The sequence below is a fragment of the Lolium perenne genome, chromosome 4 (assembly GCF_019359855.2).
Source record: "Lolium perenne isolate Kyuss_39 chromosome 4, Kyuss_2.0, whole genome shotgun sequence".
Taxonomy (NCBI): Eukaryota; Viridiplantae; Streptophyta; class Magnoliopsida; order Poales; family Poaceae; genus Lolium; species Lolium perenne.
Genome location: NC_067247.2, coordinates 352,686,740 through 352,703,333, shown reverse-complemented (window position 1 = coordinate 352,703,333; position 16,594 = coordinate 352,686,740). Strand labels below are relative to the sequence as shown.

At 46.3% G+C, this 16,594-nt stretch overlaps 1 protein-coding gene across 2 annotated transcripts; it reads right to left on the bottom strand.

The window, feature by feature from the left end:
• Positions 1-3,145: 3,145 nt before the first annotated feature.
• Positions 3,146-7,859, bottom strand: LOC127296973 (uncharacterized). 2 transcript variants are annotated; one of them, XM_051327222.2, is made up of 5 exons: positions 7,703-7,859; positions 6,879-7,587; positions 3,817-3,906; positions 3,629-3,696; positions 3,146-3,487 (listed from the first exon to the last, which is right to left on the bottom strand). In XM_051327222.2, the coding sequence occupies exons 2-5, from the start codon at positions 7,560-7,562 to the stop codon at positions 3,334-3,336; spliced, it is 996 nt and encodes a 331-aa protein (XP_051183182.1). In that variant the 5' UTR covers positions 7,563-7,587; positions 7,703-7,859; the 3' UTR covers positions 3,146-3,333. The 2 variants fall into 2 exon arrangements, with proteins under 2 accessions (XP_051183182.1, XP_051183183.1); XM_051327223.2 differs by having other exon boundaries at positions 7,674-7,848.
• Between the last annotated feature and the right edge of the window lie 8,735 nt (positions 7,860-16,594).

Genomic DNA, 16,594 nt, shown 5'->3' with positions numbered 1-16,594 from the left:
GCTTCGGACCTTGGATGAGCACTGGCATCATAATGAACTTCCGCTTCATGCACAACCAAGGAGGAAGGTTGTAGATGCATAGAGTCACGGGCCAGGTACTATGGCTGGAGCTCTGCTCGCCAAAAGGATTCATGCCATCCGTACTTAGACCAAATCTTATGTTCCTTGCGTCAGCTGCAAAATCTTTGAACTCTCTGTCGATCTTTCTCCATTGTGTTCCATCTGCGGGGTGTCTCAACTCCCCGTCCGACTTACGGTCCTCTTTGTGCCATCGCAACAACTTGGCATGCTCTTTGTTCCTGAACAGACGTTTCAACCGTGGTATTATAGGAGCATACGACATCAACTTGGCGGGAACCGTCTTCACAGGTTTACGGCCCTCAACATCGTCACCAGGGTCATCGCCTCTGATCTTATAACGCAATGCAGTGCAAACCGGGAATTCATTCAAATTCTCGTATAAACCGCGGTAGAGGATGCAGTCGTTGATGCATGCATGTATCTTCAGAACCTCTAAACCTAGAGGACAGACAACCTTCTTTGCTTCGTACGTACTGGCGGGCAACTCGTTATTCTTTGGAAACATATTCTTCAACATTTTCAGCAAGTTTTCAAATGCCGAGTCAGCTACACCTGCCTGTGCCTTCCATTTCAGCAAATTCAATGTGCAGCCCAGCTTTTTCAGACCATCATCGCATCCGGGGTACATCGCCTTCCTGTGATCCTCTAACATGCGATCCAAATTCTCCCTCTCTTTTTCAGTTTCGCAGCGTCTCCGTGCATCAGCAATGGTCCGACCAAGATCATCAACGGGATCATCACGTGCCTCTTCTTCACCTTCCCCTTCACCTTCCCCTTCACCTTCAGCATCCTCCATGAAAGTATCACCGAAATGAGCAAGATAGCTTTCATCGATGAAATCATCCCCTTCTTCATCTTCTTCCATTATAACCCCTCTTTCTCCATGCTTGGTCCAACAATTATAGCTTGGCATGAAACCGTGCCGAAGCAGGTGCATGTGAACATCTCTTGAGGAAGAGTAACCCTTCTGATTCTTACAGTTAACATATGGACAGATAACAAAACCCCCCTGCTTGTTCGCATTAGCCACTACGAGGAAATCTTTCAAACCCGTACTGAACTCGCCGGAGAGTCGGTTACCGTACATCCATTGTCGATTCATCTGCATTATTATAATATAAAATATATAATTAACCATCATGCATTTGTTAAACTAACTAGCTACAAACAATATAAATTAAACAATGAACTACACACACATGCATATTTTATCAACGACACATCAAAGGTTCAAGTTGCTAACCGCGATCGAGGAGGAAAAAATAAATGAGAAAGCTCAAGTGTGGCTCCAACACTTCATATCATGTTTGTTTCATGCTCTTGGGGCATTTCATCAAACACCTTATGTGCATAAGAGGAACCAAAAGCAAACCTAACACCCACCTGGCCAACCGCGACTAAAGGCCTTCGGGCACCTTTAGTCGCGGTTGGCCTGGCCAACCGCGACTAAAGCCCCCCACGTGCACCGGCTGGCCACCGAGCGCCCTGGGCCCAGGCCTTTGGTCGCGGTTCGCCTCCCGAACCGCGACTAAAGGTCCCATTAGTCGCGGTTCCTATAGCTTCGCGACTTATGGGGCTCACCGGAAGCCTGTTTTTCTACCAGTGCACGAAGCGTTTAGTTGTGTTATGAAGATTCACATGTAAGATCGGCAAGAGGTAGACATAGCTAACGAATAATGGTGTTAGTAGATAGTAGTGCAGCCATTGCAATTAACTCTTGTTGCTTTCTCTGGAAAGATATGTATCAGGCATCAATTATAACAACAGAAAAGTCTGGAAGGAACCAAGTTTGAATGTAAAATTAAGCCAAGAAATCTTCCATTTCATCAGACATACGTGTCGTGAGGGTCTTGGTCGTGGCCTGGTTTCTCGGAGCAAATGTTTCAACATGCACCAATTGAGTGAGCCAACGATTTGTCCGTAACCTTTCCCGTAGAAATCCTTTTGTAAGTGTAGCATTGATATCGGTGGTCAAAAAACCCACTGCACCCTACTGTCAACAACGAAGGAAGATTGAGGCGATAACCAATCATGGGACATGGGTAAGAACCGGATACATGAGTTGGAGACCTCGGTGATAGAGGAGGTGGTTGATGGTGTCACGCACAACAGAGACCTTACTCCCGCATCCAGTTCCTCATCGCCGAACAGCGGGACGAACTAAGGTCGATGGCTGCTTCTCGCACTCGAGAATGCCTCCCCATTTTAAGCGTGGGTCGACTTGGCCTCATCGCTGAGGCGTCCACCAGCAGCAGCTCTCGCCGTCGCGGTAGTCGCTGAGGCGCCCGTCGAAAGAAAATCACGCTGCGGTTGTAGCTGAGACGCTCGTCAGCAACAACTTTCACAATCTAATGTTTGGTGGCACGATGATGGTAGCAACATCGAGCATGCAAACCGGCCAGAATTGACACCTCCCTAATTAATGATGCGGAGTAATTGCGATGCGAGTCTTAATTCTATGCTAAATCAGAAGTACTCCCTCCGTCCTATAGTGTAAGTCATATTCTCAAAAACTATTTGTCCCATAACTCCCACCTCTAAGGCATAATTTTATTTAATGCGGGAGAGAAAGGTGTAGGAATAATTTTATTTAATGGGTAGGAATAATTACTCCACGCTATGGCCCAGTGCTAAAAATAGAAGGATTAGTTAGGAAAGTATATTAATTTTCCTCCTTTGATAGCCATATCTAAATCTTGATTTTGTTTGTGCGGTGGGCTTTTAGATCTTGCATTTTTGATTGTGAAATATGTTCCGTACGTTGTGGACTTGTTGACTCTTTGATGTTAATTGTTGCGATCTCTCAATTAATACACGTTGTTTACTTCCTTATGTGGCACGTCGGTTTCAATACTCTAGGCGTTGATTTTGGAAAGTGATCTGCGCTTAGTTCATTTTGAGGGTAAATGGCATGAATGGCTAGATATCAAGTGGGAGTTGTTTAAAATGATTAGACGGTCAAGATGTCTCCATTATTTGACATCAAACATTTTTGATGACGTACCGACTCGAATATAATAGTAAAGAATATTCTCCGGTAGGCCTACCGTAAAAAGCCTCAAGATACAACATGAAATAAACTTTTATCATATAGTTATATAGCATCATATTCGTTGATATTTTTTCTACAAACTTAGTTAAACTTCGCACTGTTTAACTTTGAAAAATATATACGATTTATACTATGGAACTGAGGTAGTAGCTCTGAATGGGCCGAGATGGCGTAGTGGACAGTGCAATTGGTTGCGCAACTCATAGAGAGCTGCCGTTGATGGAAGGTTTTGTATGCTTGTCGGCAGCCAGCAAGAAGTCCAGCACTATATCGTTGAACCGGGCCGGGTCCTCGGTCTGTGGAGTATGGCCTGTTTCCTTCATGATTTCCACTCTTGCTTTCCCACCCAAAGCACTGAAAACATCGTTAGACAGTTAATAAAACGGCAAAATTTACCCGCAAAAAAAGGCAAAATTATGTTCGTCAAGAACCTAAACGAGCGCACACCCTAAGACGACTCAAAGTTGCTGCTTGTGACAAGTTATACACTTATACCTCTGAACCGCAAAAGCCTTCTCCACCGGAAACAATTGGTCATCTTCTCCCCAGACAATCAGCACCTCCTGCGTAGCCATACATGATACATGCAACGTGGCAACAAGGTTAGCTGCGGCAGAGCGTTTCAGTGAACGTATTGGTTGAAATTAAATATTTGTTGAGCATGTACATACACAGATACAGACCTGAGATAGCGGTGTTACTTGGAACTTGTCTGTGCCGACCGTGACCCCCTTGTAAACATGGCTAAGTTGTTCCCTATTAGTGTAGAGTTTCTGACAGGAGACAACAGATACCAGATGATTTAGCATCTGATACAGTAGTAGTGGTTTACATCTACCTGAACTGCTATCTTTATGACAGAAAAGCACAGCTGAAACTGTAGGTCGGATCTCTGACGAAGTCACGAGAGTGCTAACGCTCCAGGCTCCAACGATATCAACAAGGGACAAATCATGCTGACTACTGCGTCAGGATAATTAAGCAGCTCGGCATTATTGCAGTGTGCATTTTCTCTTTTCGATCGGAAATAAACGCTTGCTATATCTGAAAACCAGGAAATCAATGCTACAGTGTTAGATTTGATTGCTAGGAGGTGTTGTGGTTTGTGGCCGGAAATTTTGCTATCCTACGAAGCTAATGTGGTTTGTTTCATTTTTTTATGAGAAGTCGACCAACTATTTATAATCCTCAGCAGTATAAGAAAATCTAAAAATAACAAAAATTACAAGTGTGTTCTCGGGTCACCTAGCAACGACTACAAGCACTCGAATGAGCTGAAGGCGTGCCGCCGTCTTCGCCCATTCATCATTGGAGTCAGACAAAACTTGTCGTAGTAGAACTTGTTGCTAGTGGCGGACCTAGAAATTTATTGAAGCATGGGCACGCCGCAAGGCAACTAAATTTTTTCGACAAATATAAGCATCACATAGATTTTGGTAGAGGCAAGGACGATACGGCTTGCCACGGTGTTGCCAGCAGTGGTGGCAAGGAATACACTTAGGGCAATGTTCGCGCAAGCAGCTCGAGCTTGCAGGCGGAGAGGGGTAACTGCTCGACCGCTCATGGACGGCCATACATGTCCATGTTCACGCAGGCGTGGCCCTGGGCCAAATTCGCACCATTGTCCATCGCAAACCCATTGGCATCCCCACGAGCTCGACTATTTATAGGACGAGGGGAATGCCAGATTCAACCACGGTGGTGACCGTGCTGGTGAGGGCGAAAGGTAGGAAATTGGAGTTTTCCTTATGGCAAGCTCTCTCGTGTTTTGCGCGACGCACAAAGGAGCGGCTAGGATTGCAAAATTAGACCTTGGCATCCATGTTTTGCATATACCCCCACCCCCCCTCCCAATCTTGAAATAAGTTTACTTCTACCTCTTGTATTAAGTAAAATTCTTTAAACTTTGATCTACTTTATTAAAAATAGTATCAAAATACTCCTATATGACATCAAATCGTTATAATACGAAACTACATGACTCATCTAGTGAGACTCATCTAGTGAGACTAATTAGTAAAATTTTAAAATATTTTACATAGAGCAAACAATAGAAATACACTTATTTGTTTCTATGAACCAAAACGACTAATTGGGTTTTTCTTTTGAATTCCGACTAGTTTAGAACGGCAATATAAAGCCGAATAGATCAAACAATGTTTTATCAAAAATAAAATCAGCTCCAAGAATTTTTGTTCAAAAAGGTTCAAAAAAGAAATTTTTTCAATTTTTTTGTTCGGAAAAATAAAATGTCCATATTTCAAAAATCTTCAAGATTTTAAAAAATGTTTAAAATATCAATCAGAAAAGAAGAAACAGAAAAGGACGGAAATAAAAAGAAAACCCGAAAAATTGAAAGAAAACCGGGAAGAAACCGCCTGAACAAAAGAAACAGAAAAAAAACACACAGAAACTTCTAGAAGGTTCCCAAAACCTGGGTATACCAGAAGCATCCGTTGTTAATGGGCGCATTCCCCACAACGGCGATAAATAGGTTTTGCCCCTTTGCGTGGATTGTGGCTACTAGGCTACTTGCTATTCGCTATGGGTTGGTTGTCTCCAACCTTACTAAATTGAACGATCTAGTTCCAAAGAACAACATAAAGCAAGCGCATGGTTTACCCAATAGCGCGGAGGCGAGGGGGGATCGAGGGCGCAGGCGCAGGAAAATTTCCGGACGGTTGTTGCATGTTCACGCGCGAGCCACAGCGATAGCGCGCGCTAGACTAGAAGCATCAATTTTGGGGCGTCCGAGGGCACAAAATGGCGCACATGGAAAAAGTTTTAGATGGCGCGTAATTTTAGTGCGTCTGCTGGAGGGCACAAAACTACGGCGCGCATTATATATCATTGGTTATTTTAGCGTAGACGCGATATATCGTCTCTGTTGGAGTTGTTCTTATCGTTAGTTTGTTATTCAACAGACACCAATGAGTTGCGGTTTGTTAAGCTTCATGTACTAGCCACTTGAACCAAAAGTCTGAACTGCCACTCGCGTGTGATGGGAAAAAAGAAAGTCAACACGTGAAAGAAAAAGAGTACACCGAAATAGCGGTGGCTAAAGAGGGGGCAACAACAATTTTTAGGCTTAATTGCGAAAACCATGTGAAAGCCAGAATTTGAACTCAAGACATGGGCTCTGATACCATGTTAAGCTTCGTGCACTAGACACTTGAACCAAAAGTCCGAACTTATGGAAAGGGCTAGGTAATCTACATATACATTACACAACACGGTTGAGGCGCGCCGATCTGAAGTCGAGGACAGTGATAGTTTGCGCAATTGAGTTGCGCCTGAAACGTGTGGGGTTGAATCCCGGGCATGTGCTTGGGAAACATGGACGTTTTGTTTGTGCTTGATGCAGTAGACAAACGAGAAATTGTTAAAAGACTAGCACGCCAGAGTAACAACTATAGCTAATAAAAGAAATTATAGATTAGAACGAACACCAATCAAATATATCGTTGTTGTTCTCTAATATACTAGCTACCAACCGAGTTGGTCTCGTTAATCTCTTAGATGAACATGAAAAGTTTATCTACTGACTTCGTTGACTTGACCCAAAATATATCGTAACTGTGTTGATTCAGCATTGTTCACGTTGCAGCAACCCAAGAGAAAAAATACTTACAGAGCTATGTGTCTGTAGTGATACGTCGACCGACCTTGTTGACTTGACCCTTTCTTAATTTAGGACGGAAGAACGAAGAAGTCGAACGTGGAATCAGTACAGAGTGATACGCACCTGGATGAAGTCCCGGAGGACGAAGTCCAGCGACATTATCGCCGGCGGCGGGCGGTGCGCGACCATCTGCATCAGCCTCCTCATGGCGGCGGGCTGGGCCGGAAGGAGCAGGTCGTCCACGCCGCCCCATTCTTCGCCGGCCCTCTTCAGGACCTCGCGGTCGTCGGCCCCCGTCTTGAGCACGTTCGAGCTCGCGAGCACCACGGGGCCGACTCTCCCCGGCCCCGCCGCGCGCGCTAGCCAGTACGCCACGAACCCGCCGTAGCTCGTCCCCGCTACGGCCACGCGCTTGCCCTCCAGCCCCTCCACTGAGTCCAGCAGCGCGGCGAGCGCAGCCGCCTGGGTGGCCTCTGACGGCGGTGGCACCGTGGGGCAGTCCCACGAGCTGCCGCCGAAGCCGAGCAGGTCCGGGACGATGATGTGGAATTGGCGGGACAATGGACCGACCTGGCAGCGCCACTGCCAAGTGGCCCAAGGGCCAAAGCCGTGAATGAGCAGCAAAGGCGGGAGCTTCGGTTCGCCCGGCGGAGCCCAGTAGTGGACGGTGCAGGTCGACGACGACTTGCCGTCGCCGCCGTCGTAGGGGTAGGGGAGCGTGACGGAGTGGGGGCGGAGGCCGGCGGCGAGGAAGTCGCGGCGGGTGAAGTAGTCGATGAGCGCCACGAGGCTGAAGCTTGCCCCCATGGCTCTAGCTTCTGGTGCTTCCGGCCTGACCAAGAAGAGCAGCACACCACAGCCTCAAGTTCTTGTTCAAGTGTGCATGTAAAGAGAATGAAATCCAAGTGACGAGCTGACCGGTGGAGCTTAGCTTAAGAGGAAGAGACCTGTTGCTGGGTTCAGACTTCAGAGCATTCCGGGTTTGCAAGGGAAGAAGGGCTGTTGAACACCAAACGTACCTTCTTCCAAGTTAGAAAAAGGAAATATAGCAGTATCATAATTAAGTGCAAGTAAGAAAATGTCGGCTAGCTAGTATGGTGTTCTCACCGGGGCGGCTAAGCTTCTTTTCTTTTATCTTGTCCGAGGGTTGATGATGTACTGATGTTGACAACACATGCTATCAAAAAACTTCCCATCCACTCTTCAAGATTAGTGTATTTCATTGACAAGTTGCACGGCCAGTCTTCGTCTCCTCTGTAGCTCATTGAAAAATTACACTGCCAGTTTTTTTCTCAAAATAGAAGTTTAAATGTTTGTCTTATTCTTGATACCGAGAAAGAATCATGGATTCTTCGTTTGACCATGCATGGGTTGGTGTAAATACATGAGATTCCCAAGAAAATATGATCCATGACATACAGGATCAGGTGGCGCGACATCCTGCTACGGAAGAATATCCTTCGCGCCTCGGAGACCGGGTGTCCTCTTTGCGACGAGGCCCTCGAGAGGGCGAGCCACCTGAACCTCCACTGCCGCGTGGCGCGCGCCTTCTGGGCCACGGTTGGCGTCGTCATCCCCGGTGCTGCTCATATCGGGGAGCTACACCTCCTCTCGATGCCTGGCTCCGTCCATCCCGCGACGGCGCTGGCTTTCGTGCTGCTGTGCTGCTGGCATCTGTGGAAGCAGCGCAACGCGGCGGTCTTCCGCGCCGCCGTCCCTTCGCTCCAGCTGCTTCTGAAAACTTGCTGCGAGCATGCCGTGCTTTGGTCGGGCAGGTTCCCCATTGACCTGCGTGCTCGGGTCAGAGATTGGGACCGCACCCTGCGGCTTGCTCCTTAGCTGCACTAGCCTAGTTTTTTCTCTTCTCTTCCTTTTCTTCCCTGTCCCGCCCTCTCTGTTGTAATGGCTTCACCCTGGGGTTTGCCCCTTTTTTCAATATATTCAGGTGGGGAATCTCCCCCCCGTGAAAATTCAAAAAAAATAACCATTTGACTCATATCTTTTTGTTGGATCCACGATCGCTCAAATTATTTGTCCATAATTTCACCCAATTTCCACTTCGGTAGTAACAATCATGTTTGGCACATTAAATGATATGTATAATTGGTTTTACCATTATGCTTGATCAATGATCAGTAGTACCATGTGAGACCCCATATGGCGCAGTAGTGGATCATTCGATCCTGCAACCATTCACTTCACTAGGCCTCAAGGAGGTGGGTCGCCATATGTCGCGTATGCGAGAACACATACATCGGGGGTTTTCACCCATGTATTTGTTCGGTAGTGGTGAAAGGATCGTATGCCGCACCTAGAGGGGGTGGGGTGAATAGGTGCTAACCAATTTTTAGTTCTTTTTCAATTTAGGCTTGACACAAAGGTAAATTCTCTAGATATGCAACTAAGTGAATTTACCTATATGACAAGGCAATCAACTAAGCAAGATATAGCTAAGCAATATAAGAGATAGAATAGGATAGAGGTAACCGAGAGTGGAGCACGCGATGACACGGAGATGATTCCCGTAGTTCCTTTCCTTTTCAAGAAGGTACGTCTACGTTTGGAGGAGTGTGGTTGCTACGAAAGCCAAACCAACAGCCACGAAGGCTTCACTCAAATCTCCGGTGAGCAACGTCACGAAGGCCTAGCCCACTTCCACTAAGGGATTTCCTCGAGGCGGAAACCGGGCCTTTACAAGGTTCTTGGGGCACTGACAAGGTATCAATTTGTCAATGCCTATGGATTGTAGGCTAGGGTTTAGTTGGAAGTAGAGGGTAAGTAGATCTCGAAGGTTTCAGCCGAAAAGTACTCGACGAATATGAAAACTAGGGTTTGCAGACAATGATTCGATTGATTCTTCGTCCCTCGACTCCCCCTTTATATAGGAGGTGGAGCCGAGGGATTCGTGCTATACAAGTTTACAGAGTCCGGGACGGTTTCTAACTCATCCCGCCAGATTACAAACAACACTTCCTATTACAACTCTATCTTTCCTTAGTAAATCTTGGGCTTCCGAATCTTCTTATTCTTCGGGTATTGGGCCTCCAGTAAACCCCGGGTACCATCTTCGGCAGGCCCATTTGGGATGCCTATGTCAGTAGCCCCCGAGATTTTGCTTGAATCGTAGAATCAGGGAAAATCTCCACTGTTTATTTTTATTCGGAAGTTTTAACTTTTTTATACTTCTTCACATAAAATTCTATATTGTACAGGGATAATGGTAGTTGGGGCTAGTTCATCTGGCGGATCAGGTACTAGTTAACTGCTCTAGTGGCAATCCGCAAAAACCTACTTCAAAATCACGTCCCTGGACATGATCTCGGGATCTTTGGTGTAAACTTCGACGGGTGCCGCTTAAGGTCTTACCATTCGTCGAGTCCCGATCGAATTTATCGGGTACCTAACGCGTCCGTTAGGATTTTCTTCGTATCTGTTGATACGGATAAAAGTAGAGCGCAGTCTTTAGCGATGCCACGCCCGTGAAACGGATCTGGGGTCTTACCTTCGCAAATTTGCGGCATTCAGAAATTGATCGCAACTTTGGCGTTCTGAGAATATATTGTCGAGTGCTTTTCCGGCTGTTGGAATGGCACATTTTATCGAGTCAAATATGACTTATATTGCTCTCCCGATGGGAGTATATGTAGAGTTAATTATAACTCGAAATATACTCTCTTGCTTTTCTATTTTTCCTTTGTTAATTTCATCGGGCACGCGAACAGCGTTCCCGATGGGAGTAGCCCCCGAGGCTACAACCAAGAACTTGTGCTTGGTTGTAGGCTCAACATTTTAGTCCACCTTGTCGCTATATTGTCATTAGTTCCCAATATGATCTTTTTCTTCTTCTCTTTTTTTTATCTCTCGGGTGCGCGAACAGCTCCCGATGGGAGTAGCCCCCGAGGCTACAGCCAAGAACTTGTGCTTGGTTGTAGGCTCCCGCAATTTCTATATTGCCATAGTCGAAATTTGTACTTTTTGTCGAAGTAGCCCACGAGCATTTGGGGAAAAACTTGTTTTTGATCAAAGGCTCCCGAAGTATTGAATAATTCTTCCTGTCGCCAATCTTCTTTAACTTTTCTTGTCGACATGCTTCCCTTAACCAAATTTACTTCATCCTTCGCGAATAGTCGTGATTTTTCTGCCCTGTGGGTCCATTGCTTCCACCACGTTGACACGTCGTGCAAGTGGGGGACACACGTCCTCCGCTTTTTCTGGCGCACGTACAGTAACGCCTATCTCAGTAAAAATACCTTTTTACCCTTGTATCTAGAAGATCTATTCTCACCACACGATTTCTTCATCCAACGGCACACTGCTTCACCCGATTCTTATATAAACCTTTCTTCAACCTCCGTTCATCCCCTCGCTTGCGCCGCTCACCTGTTCCTCTTCGCAAAACTTCTCCTGCGCCCAATCTTTCTCTGATCTTCCGCACTCACACACATTGCTCTGTCATTGCCGTTGATGCCACCGCGCGCGCGTCTGACTCGCCACAGCACTCCGGAATCCAAGATGGCCGCCGAGGATCTTGAGTGGGAGAGATCCAAAATCTCCAACCAAGACACCAACATGCTGAAGAGGCTTGGCCTCATGAAGAAGGAGGACGCCATCCGCTTCCCTAGCGAAGAAAGCTACCCCAAGCCTCCAATGGAGTATCGGGTTAGTTTTGTTGATCATCTCATCCGCGGCCTCTCGACCCCAATCCACGATTTCCTCCGCGGTCTTCTTTTTGTTTATGGGATTCAATTGCACCAATTGACTCCCAATTCCATCCTTCACATTTCTATTTTCATCACACTTTGCGAATGCTTCCTCGGAATCCCTCCCAATTGGGCTCTGTGGAAACGCATTTTCTGCCTCCGCCGCAATGGCTCCCACAACGTCACTTATAACATAGGTGGCGTTGTTATCTGTGTTCGTACTGATGTCGACTATTTCGACGTCAAATTTCCTGATTCTGTCCAAGGATGGCGCAAAAAGTGGCTCTACATTCACGAAGAAAGTGCCAACTCCGTTGAGCACAACATAGTTCCTTTCGACGGAAGTGCCAAAATTCAGCGCCGCCGCTCCTGGGATGCCGAAGCTTCCGAGGAAGAGAAAAAGGCGACAGAGGCGCTCATGTCTCGTATTCGTCAGCTTCAAAACACTCGAGGCAAAGAGCTGTCTGGTGTTCAAATCACTGCCTATTTCCTTAGGATTAGAGTGCAGCCTCTTCAGGCTCGCAAAAATCCCCTTTGGACGTATTCTGGTAAAAATGACGCCAACAGAATCTCCGGTGATCTTTCCACCAAGGACTTGGAGAAGTTGATTCGAAGACTTTCTCGCCTGGGTAAAGACCCAATTCCTTCCTCTTGTCGCGTGGAACCGTACAGCGCCGCCAATCCACTCCCCGAGGTATTTTGTCTTGCCGAGTTTTTACCTTGTTTTGCACTTTCTCTGCATCTCATTATATTGTCATCTCTTTTAATTTTCCTTCTGGTCACTATTTTTTACAGAACCATCCTACCATGACTTCCCTTCCTCCTCTTCCGGAGGGTGGAGAAGTCGAAGAACAGGCCATCGTTGCCGAAGATACTCAAGGTTCTTCTATTCGTGAAAGTGAAGTCGCGGGTTCTCACAAATCTACGGCTTCTCATGAAAAAGAAGTTGAGTCTGAAACCAGTGAATCGACGCAATCCCTTCCTCCTGCTGTTTCTCCAAAGAACAAAAGGAAAAGGACTGATGTTGAAGATTCTGGCACCTCTAAGGCTGAAGAAGTTGTTCCTTCTCATCCGAAGGCAGCTTACGATCCTTATGTTGAATCCCTCGTCAGCTCGTAAGTCGTCTTTATTTCTCTCTATTTTTGTACTCGAAATATTTATCTTGTCTTGCTTTTTATGCTGCCGATTTTTTGATTAATAGTGATGACGAGGAAGAAGTTCCAACTACTGACGTGGCTCCTCGGACAAGCACGTCATGTACTGTACTTGCCTCAGACACGCTAGTTGAAGGAGAAGAAACCTCGCCTCCTCAACAAAACGTCGTCACCACTACTCCGCCATCAAGCCCCCTTGCTCCTTCACCAAAAAGGGCAAGGGTTGAAAAGATTATTGAACCTGCCCCTCAGTTGGGCAGTTCGTCGACTCTGCTCCTAGATGAATTGATGGAAAGGTTCAAGGATGCTCGCAGTATCCATGATTTTGTCAAAGCTCAACTAGTAGCTGGCGCCAGATTTGCTCTTATCATGCTCCAGATCTGCCACTCGAAGCTTGACCTTACCCAGGTTGTCGAGAAGGTTCACCAAAAGGTAAAACGTCGGAGAGTTGGTGTTGACAGGATTAACACGAAGGTTACGCCCATAGCCGAAGAAATGATTGAAGACCTGCTTCGGATGGATGCCGACTTTTTTGCCGATGGCCATTATGCCGATTTTCTTGGTGCTGCTCCTGAGGAAAACAGAGTTACTCTTGATGACATACTGAATCAAGACTAGTTATTTTCTTCTTGTAGATATTTCTTCTTTGTAATCCATGACTATATTGTAAAGCAATCATTATATTTCTCTGTTTGTCTAGCCCCCGAGTGTTTCGGTGACTCTTTACTATATTTGTATATTTGCGAGGTTTTGAACCAAGGCATTTATATATTTAAGGTGAATATGAGCCCCCGAGCTTTTTATTGAGTACTATTTTGTATTTTTATTGACTCACGAGGTATTTGAATACCAAGGCAAGGTTTTTCTTTTGTCGATGAACTATATTGAAATTCGTCGGAGCAAAGACTTTGGTCATGTCGATAAAGAAGAAAAGTTATATTGTCACTATCTTTATTATATTGCAGCACCGCGAGCCCGCCTCATTAAAAACCTTCTCCGGCCCCACTCGGTGCCCCGAAAAAGGAAAAGAGTGCGTCTGAAAACTCGCGGGCGTTTCAGTACATTGAAGTTTTACAAGGACTATATTTCGACTCTAGGCGTAGAACCGCCTAAGTTGCGCCACGTTCCAGGGGTTTGGCTCCTCCACCCCTGTCTTCTTGTCCTTTATCCTGTATGCTCCTCCTCCGATTACTTCCGTGACGATGTAAGGGCCAAGCCATGGTGACTCGAGTTTTTCATGACTTTTTTGCGTGAGCCGAAGAACTAGGTCGCCCACCTGAAAAGATCTTGGCCGCAAACGTCGACTGTGGTAATTCTTCAAGTCCTGTTGATATTTGGTTACCCGAGATAATACTTCATCTCGAGCTTCATCAAGTGCGTCGACGTCGTCCTCTAGCGCTCTTCTCGATGTTTCTTCATCATATTCAGCGACACGTGGAGAGTTGTGCTCTATCTCGATTGGTAGTACTGCTTCTGCTCCATGAACCGTAAAAACGGAGTTTCTGCGTTCTTGTGTTTGGTGTTGTTCGGATGCTCCACAACACGCTTGGTAGTTCTTCTGGCCAGGTATGTCGAGCTTTTTCCAATGGTCCTAACAAGCGCTTCTTGATGCCATTGCAGATGATACCATTGGCTTTCTCGACTTGCCCATTGGTTTGAGGATGTGCAACTGACGCAAAGTTCAGCTTGATACCCACCTCTTCGCAATAATCTTTGAATTCATGGGATGTGAAGTTACTGCCGTTGTCTGTGACGATGCTGCGGGGCACTCCAAATCTGAAGACGAGGCCTTTTACGAATTTTACTGCGGATGCTCCGTCTGGTGAATTTATCGGCTTCGCTTCTATCCACTTTGTAAACTTATCGACAACTACCAGCATGTACTCCTTTCCTCCTGGCGAGGATTTGTGTAACTTACCCACCATATCAAGTCCCCATTGAGCAAAGGGCCATGACAATGGTATTGGTGCTAGCTCTGCTGCTGGAGAGTGAGGTTTTGCGGCAAACCTTTGACACGCGTCGCAAGTTCTTACTATGTCCTTGGCGTCCTCGATTGCTGTCAACCAGTAGAATCCTGCCCGAAAAACTTTGGCTGCGATAGCTCGACTACTTGCGTGGTGGCCACATATTCCCTCGTGTACATCCTTCAGAATTATTCTTCCTTCTTCGGGTGTGACGCATCTTTGCAAGACGCCTGAAATACTTCGCTTATACAGTTCTCCCTTGACCACCGTAAAAGCTTTGGAGCGTCGAATTACTCGCCTTGCCTCAACTGGATCGTCGGGTATTTCTTTCCTCAGGATGTATGATATGTACGGCTGCATCCACGGTATCTGTATCACCATGACCAGGTCCTGATCTTCTTCTTCGTCCTCTTGCTTTTCCTTGGTAGCCCCCGAGGGTTTCTTCTCCTTCTTTTTTGACTTTGTCGACTTAGTGGATCTCTCTGTTATTTCTTCCCAGAATACACCTGGCGGGACTGCAAGGCATTGCGACCCGATGTTTGCAAGAACATCGGCTTCGTCGTTGCTCAATCTGCTAATATGGTTTACTTCGCATCCATCAAACAACTTCTCGAGTTTGTTGTATACCTCCTTGTATGCCATCATGCTATCATTGACTGCGTCACATTGGTTCATAACTTGCTGTGCCACCAGCTGTGAGTCGCCAAAGATTTTTAGTCGAGTTGCACCGCAGGCTTTCGCCATCTTCATCCCGTGTATGAGAGCCTCATATTCTGCTTCATTGTTAGATGCGTTAGGGAACGTCATCCGAAGGATGTACTTCAACTTGTCGCCTTCAGGTGATATGAGTACTACTCCTGCGCCAGCCCCTTCTAGTCTCTTGGACCCATCAAAGTTCATGGTCCAGGTTCTCGATAAGTCTGGAGGTCCTGTATTTTGCAACTCCATCCACTCTGCGATGAAGTCCGGCAGTATTTGCGATTTTATTGCTTTTCTTTTTTCATACGTGATGTCCCGAGGGGAAAGTTCTATTCCCCAAAGGGAGACACGACCCGTAGCTTCTGGGTTGTTCAGTATATTTGACAAGGGAGCTTCATTGACCACTATGATCGGATGTGCCGAAAAATAGTGGCGCAATTTCGTCTTTGTCATGAACACTCCATATGCTATCTTTTGGTACTGCGGATACCTTTGTTTTGATGGCGATAAAACTTCGCTGACGAAGTATCTTGCGGCCTCACACGCCGTGGAGTTTTCCTTCTTCTTTCCTTTCGACAACTAGCACCGTGCTCACCACTTGGGGCGTGGCTGCGATATATAGCAGGAGAGGTTCCCTTTCTTTTGGTGCCACCAGAATTGGCGGTGTCGAAATTGTGCGCTTCAAATCCTCGAAAGCTCTGTCGGCTTCTTCGTTCCACTGGAATTTATCTCCTTGTTTTATCAAAGCGTAGAACGGCAGTGCTTTTTCTCCCAGCCTAGCGACGAATCTGCTCAGAGCTGCGACTCGCCCCGTTAGCTGTTGTATCTCCTTCAACTTTGTTGGCTTCCTCATTGTTACGATAGCCTGTATTTTGTCGGGATTTGCTTCAATCCCTCTTGCTGAGACTAGAAACCCCAAAAGTTCTCCTGCTGGGACGCCAAAGGAACACTTCGTCGGGTTCAGTTTGAGGCAGAACTTATCAAGGTTGTCGAAGGTTTCCTTGAGATCCTCGATCAGCGTTGCCCCCTTTTTTGATGTTATGACGACATCATCAATGTATACTTGCACGTTCTTCCCAATCTGTGTCGCCAAACACTTCTGCATCATCCTTTGATATGTTGCTCCCGCATTTTTTAGACCAAAGGGCATTGTTCTGTAGCAAAACACGCCGTAAGGTGTAATAAACGCGGTCTTTACTTCATCTTCTTCTTTCAATCTGATCTGGTTATAACCAGAATATGCATCCAGGAAGGAAAGACGTTCACATCCAGCCGTGGAGTCGATAATTTGATCGATCCTCGGGAGGGGAAAGTGATCCTTT

Excerpts from the sequence above, each read along its gene's own strand:
- LOC127296973 (XM_051327222.2), bottom strand. The coding sequence starts at position 7,562 with ATGGGGGCAAGCTTCAGCCTCGTGGCGCTCATCGACTACTTCACCCGC. Across the intron at positions 3,907-6,878 it reads TCCTCCGGGACTTCATCCAG|AAACTCTACACTAATAGGGA; the intron begins GTGCGTATCACT and ends GTCTCCTGTCAG. Across the intron at positions 3,697-3,816 it reads AAGTAACACCGCTATCTCAG|GAGGTGCTGATTGTCTGGGG; the intron begins GTCTGTATCTGT and ends ATGGCTACGCAG.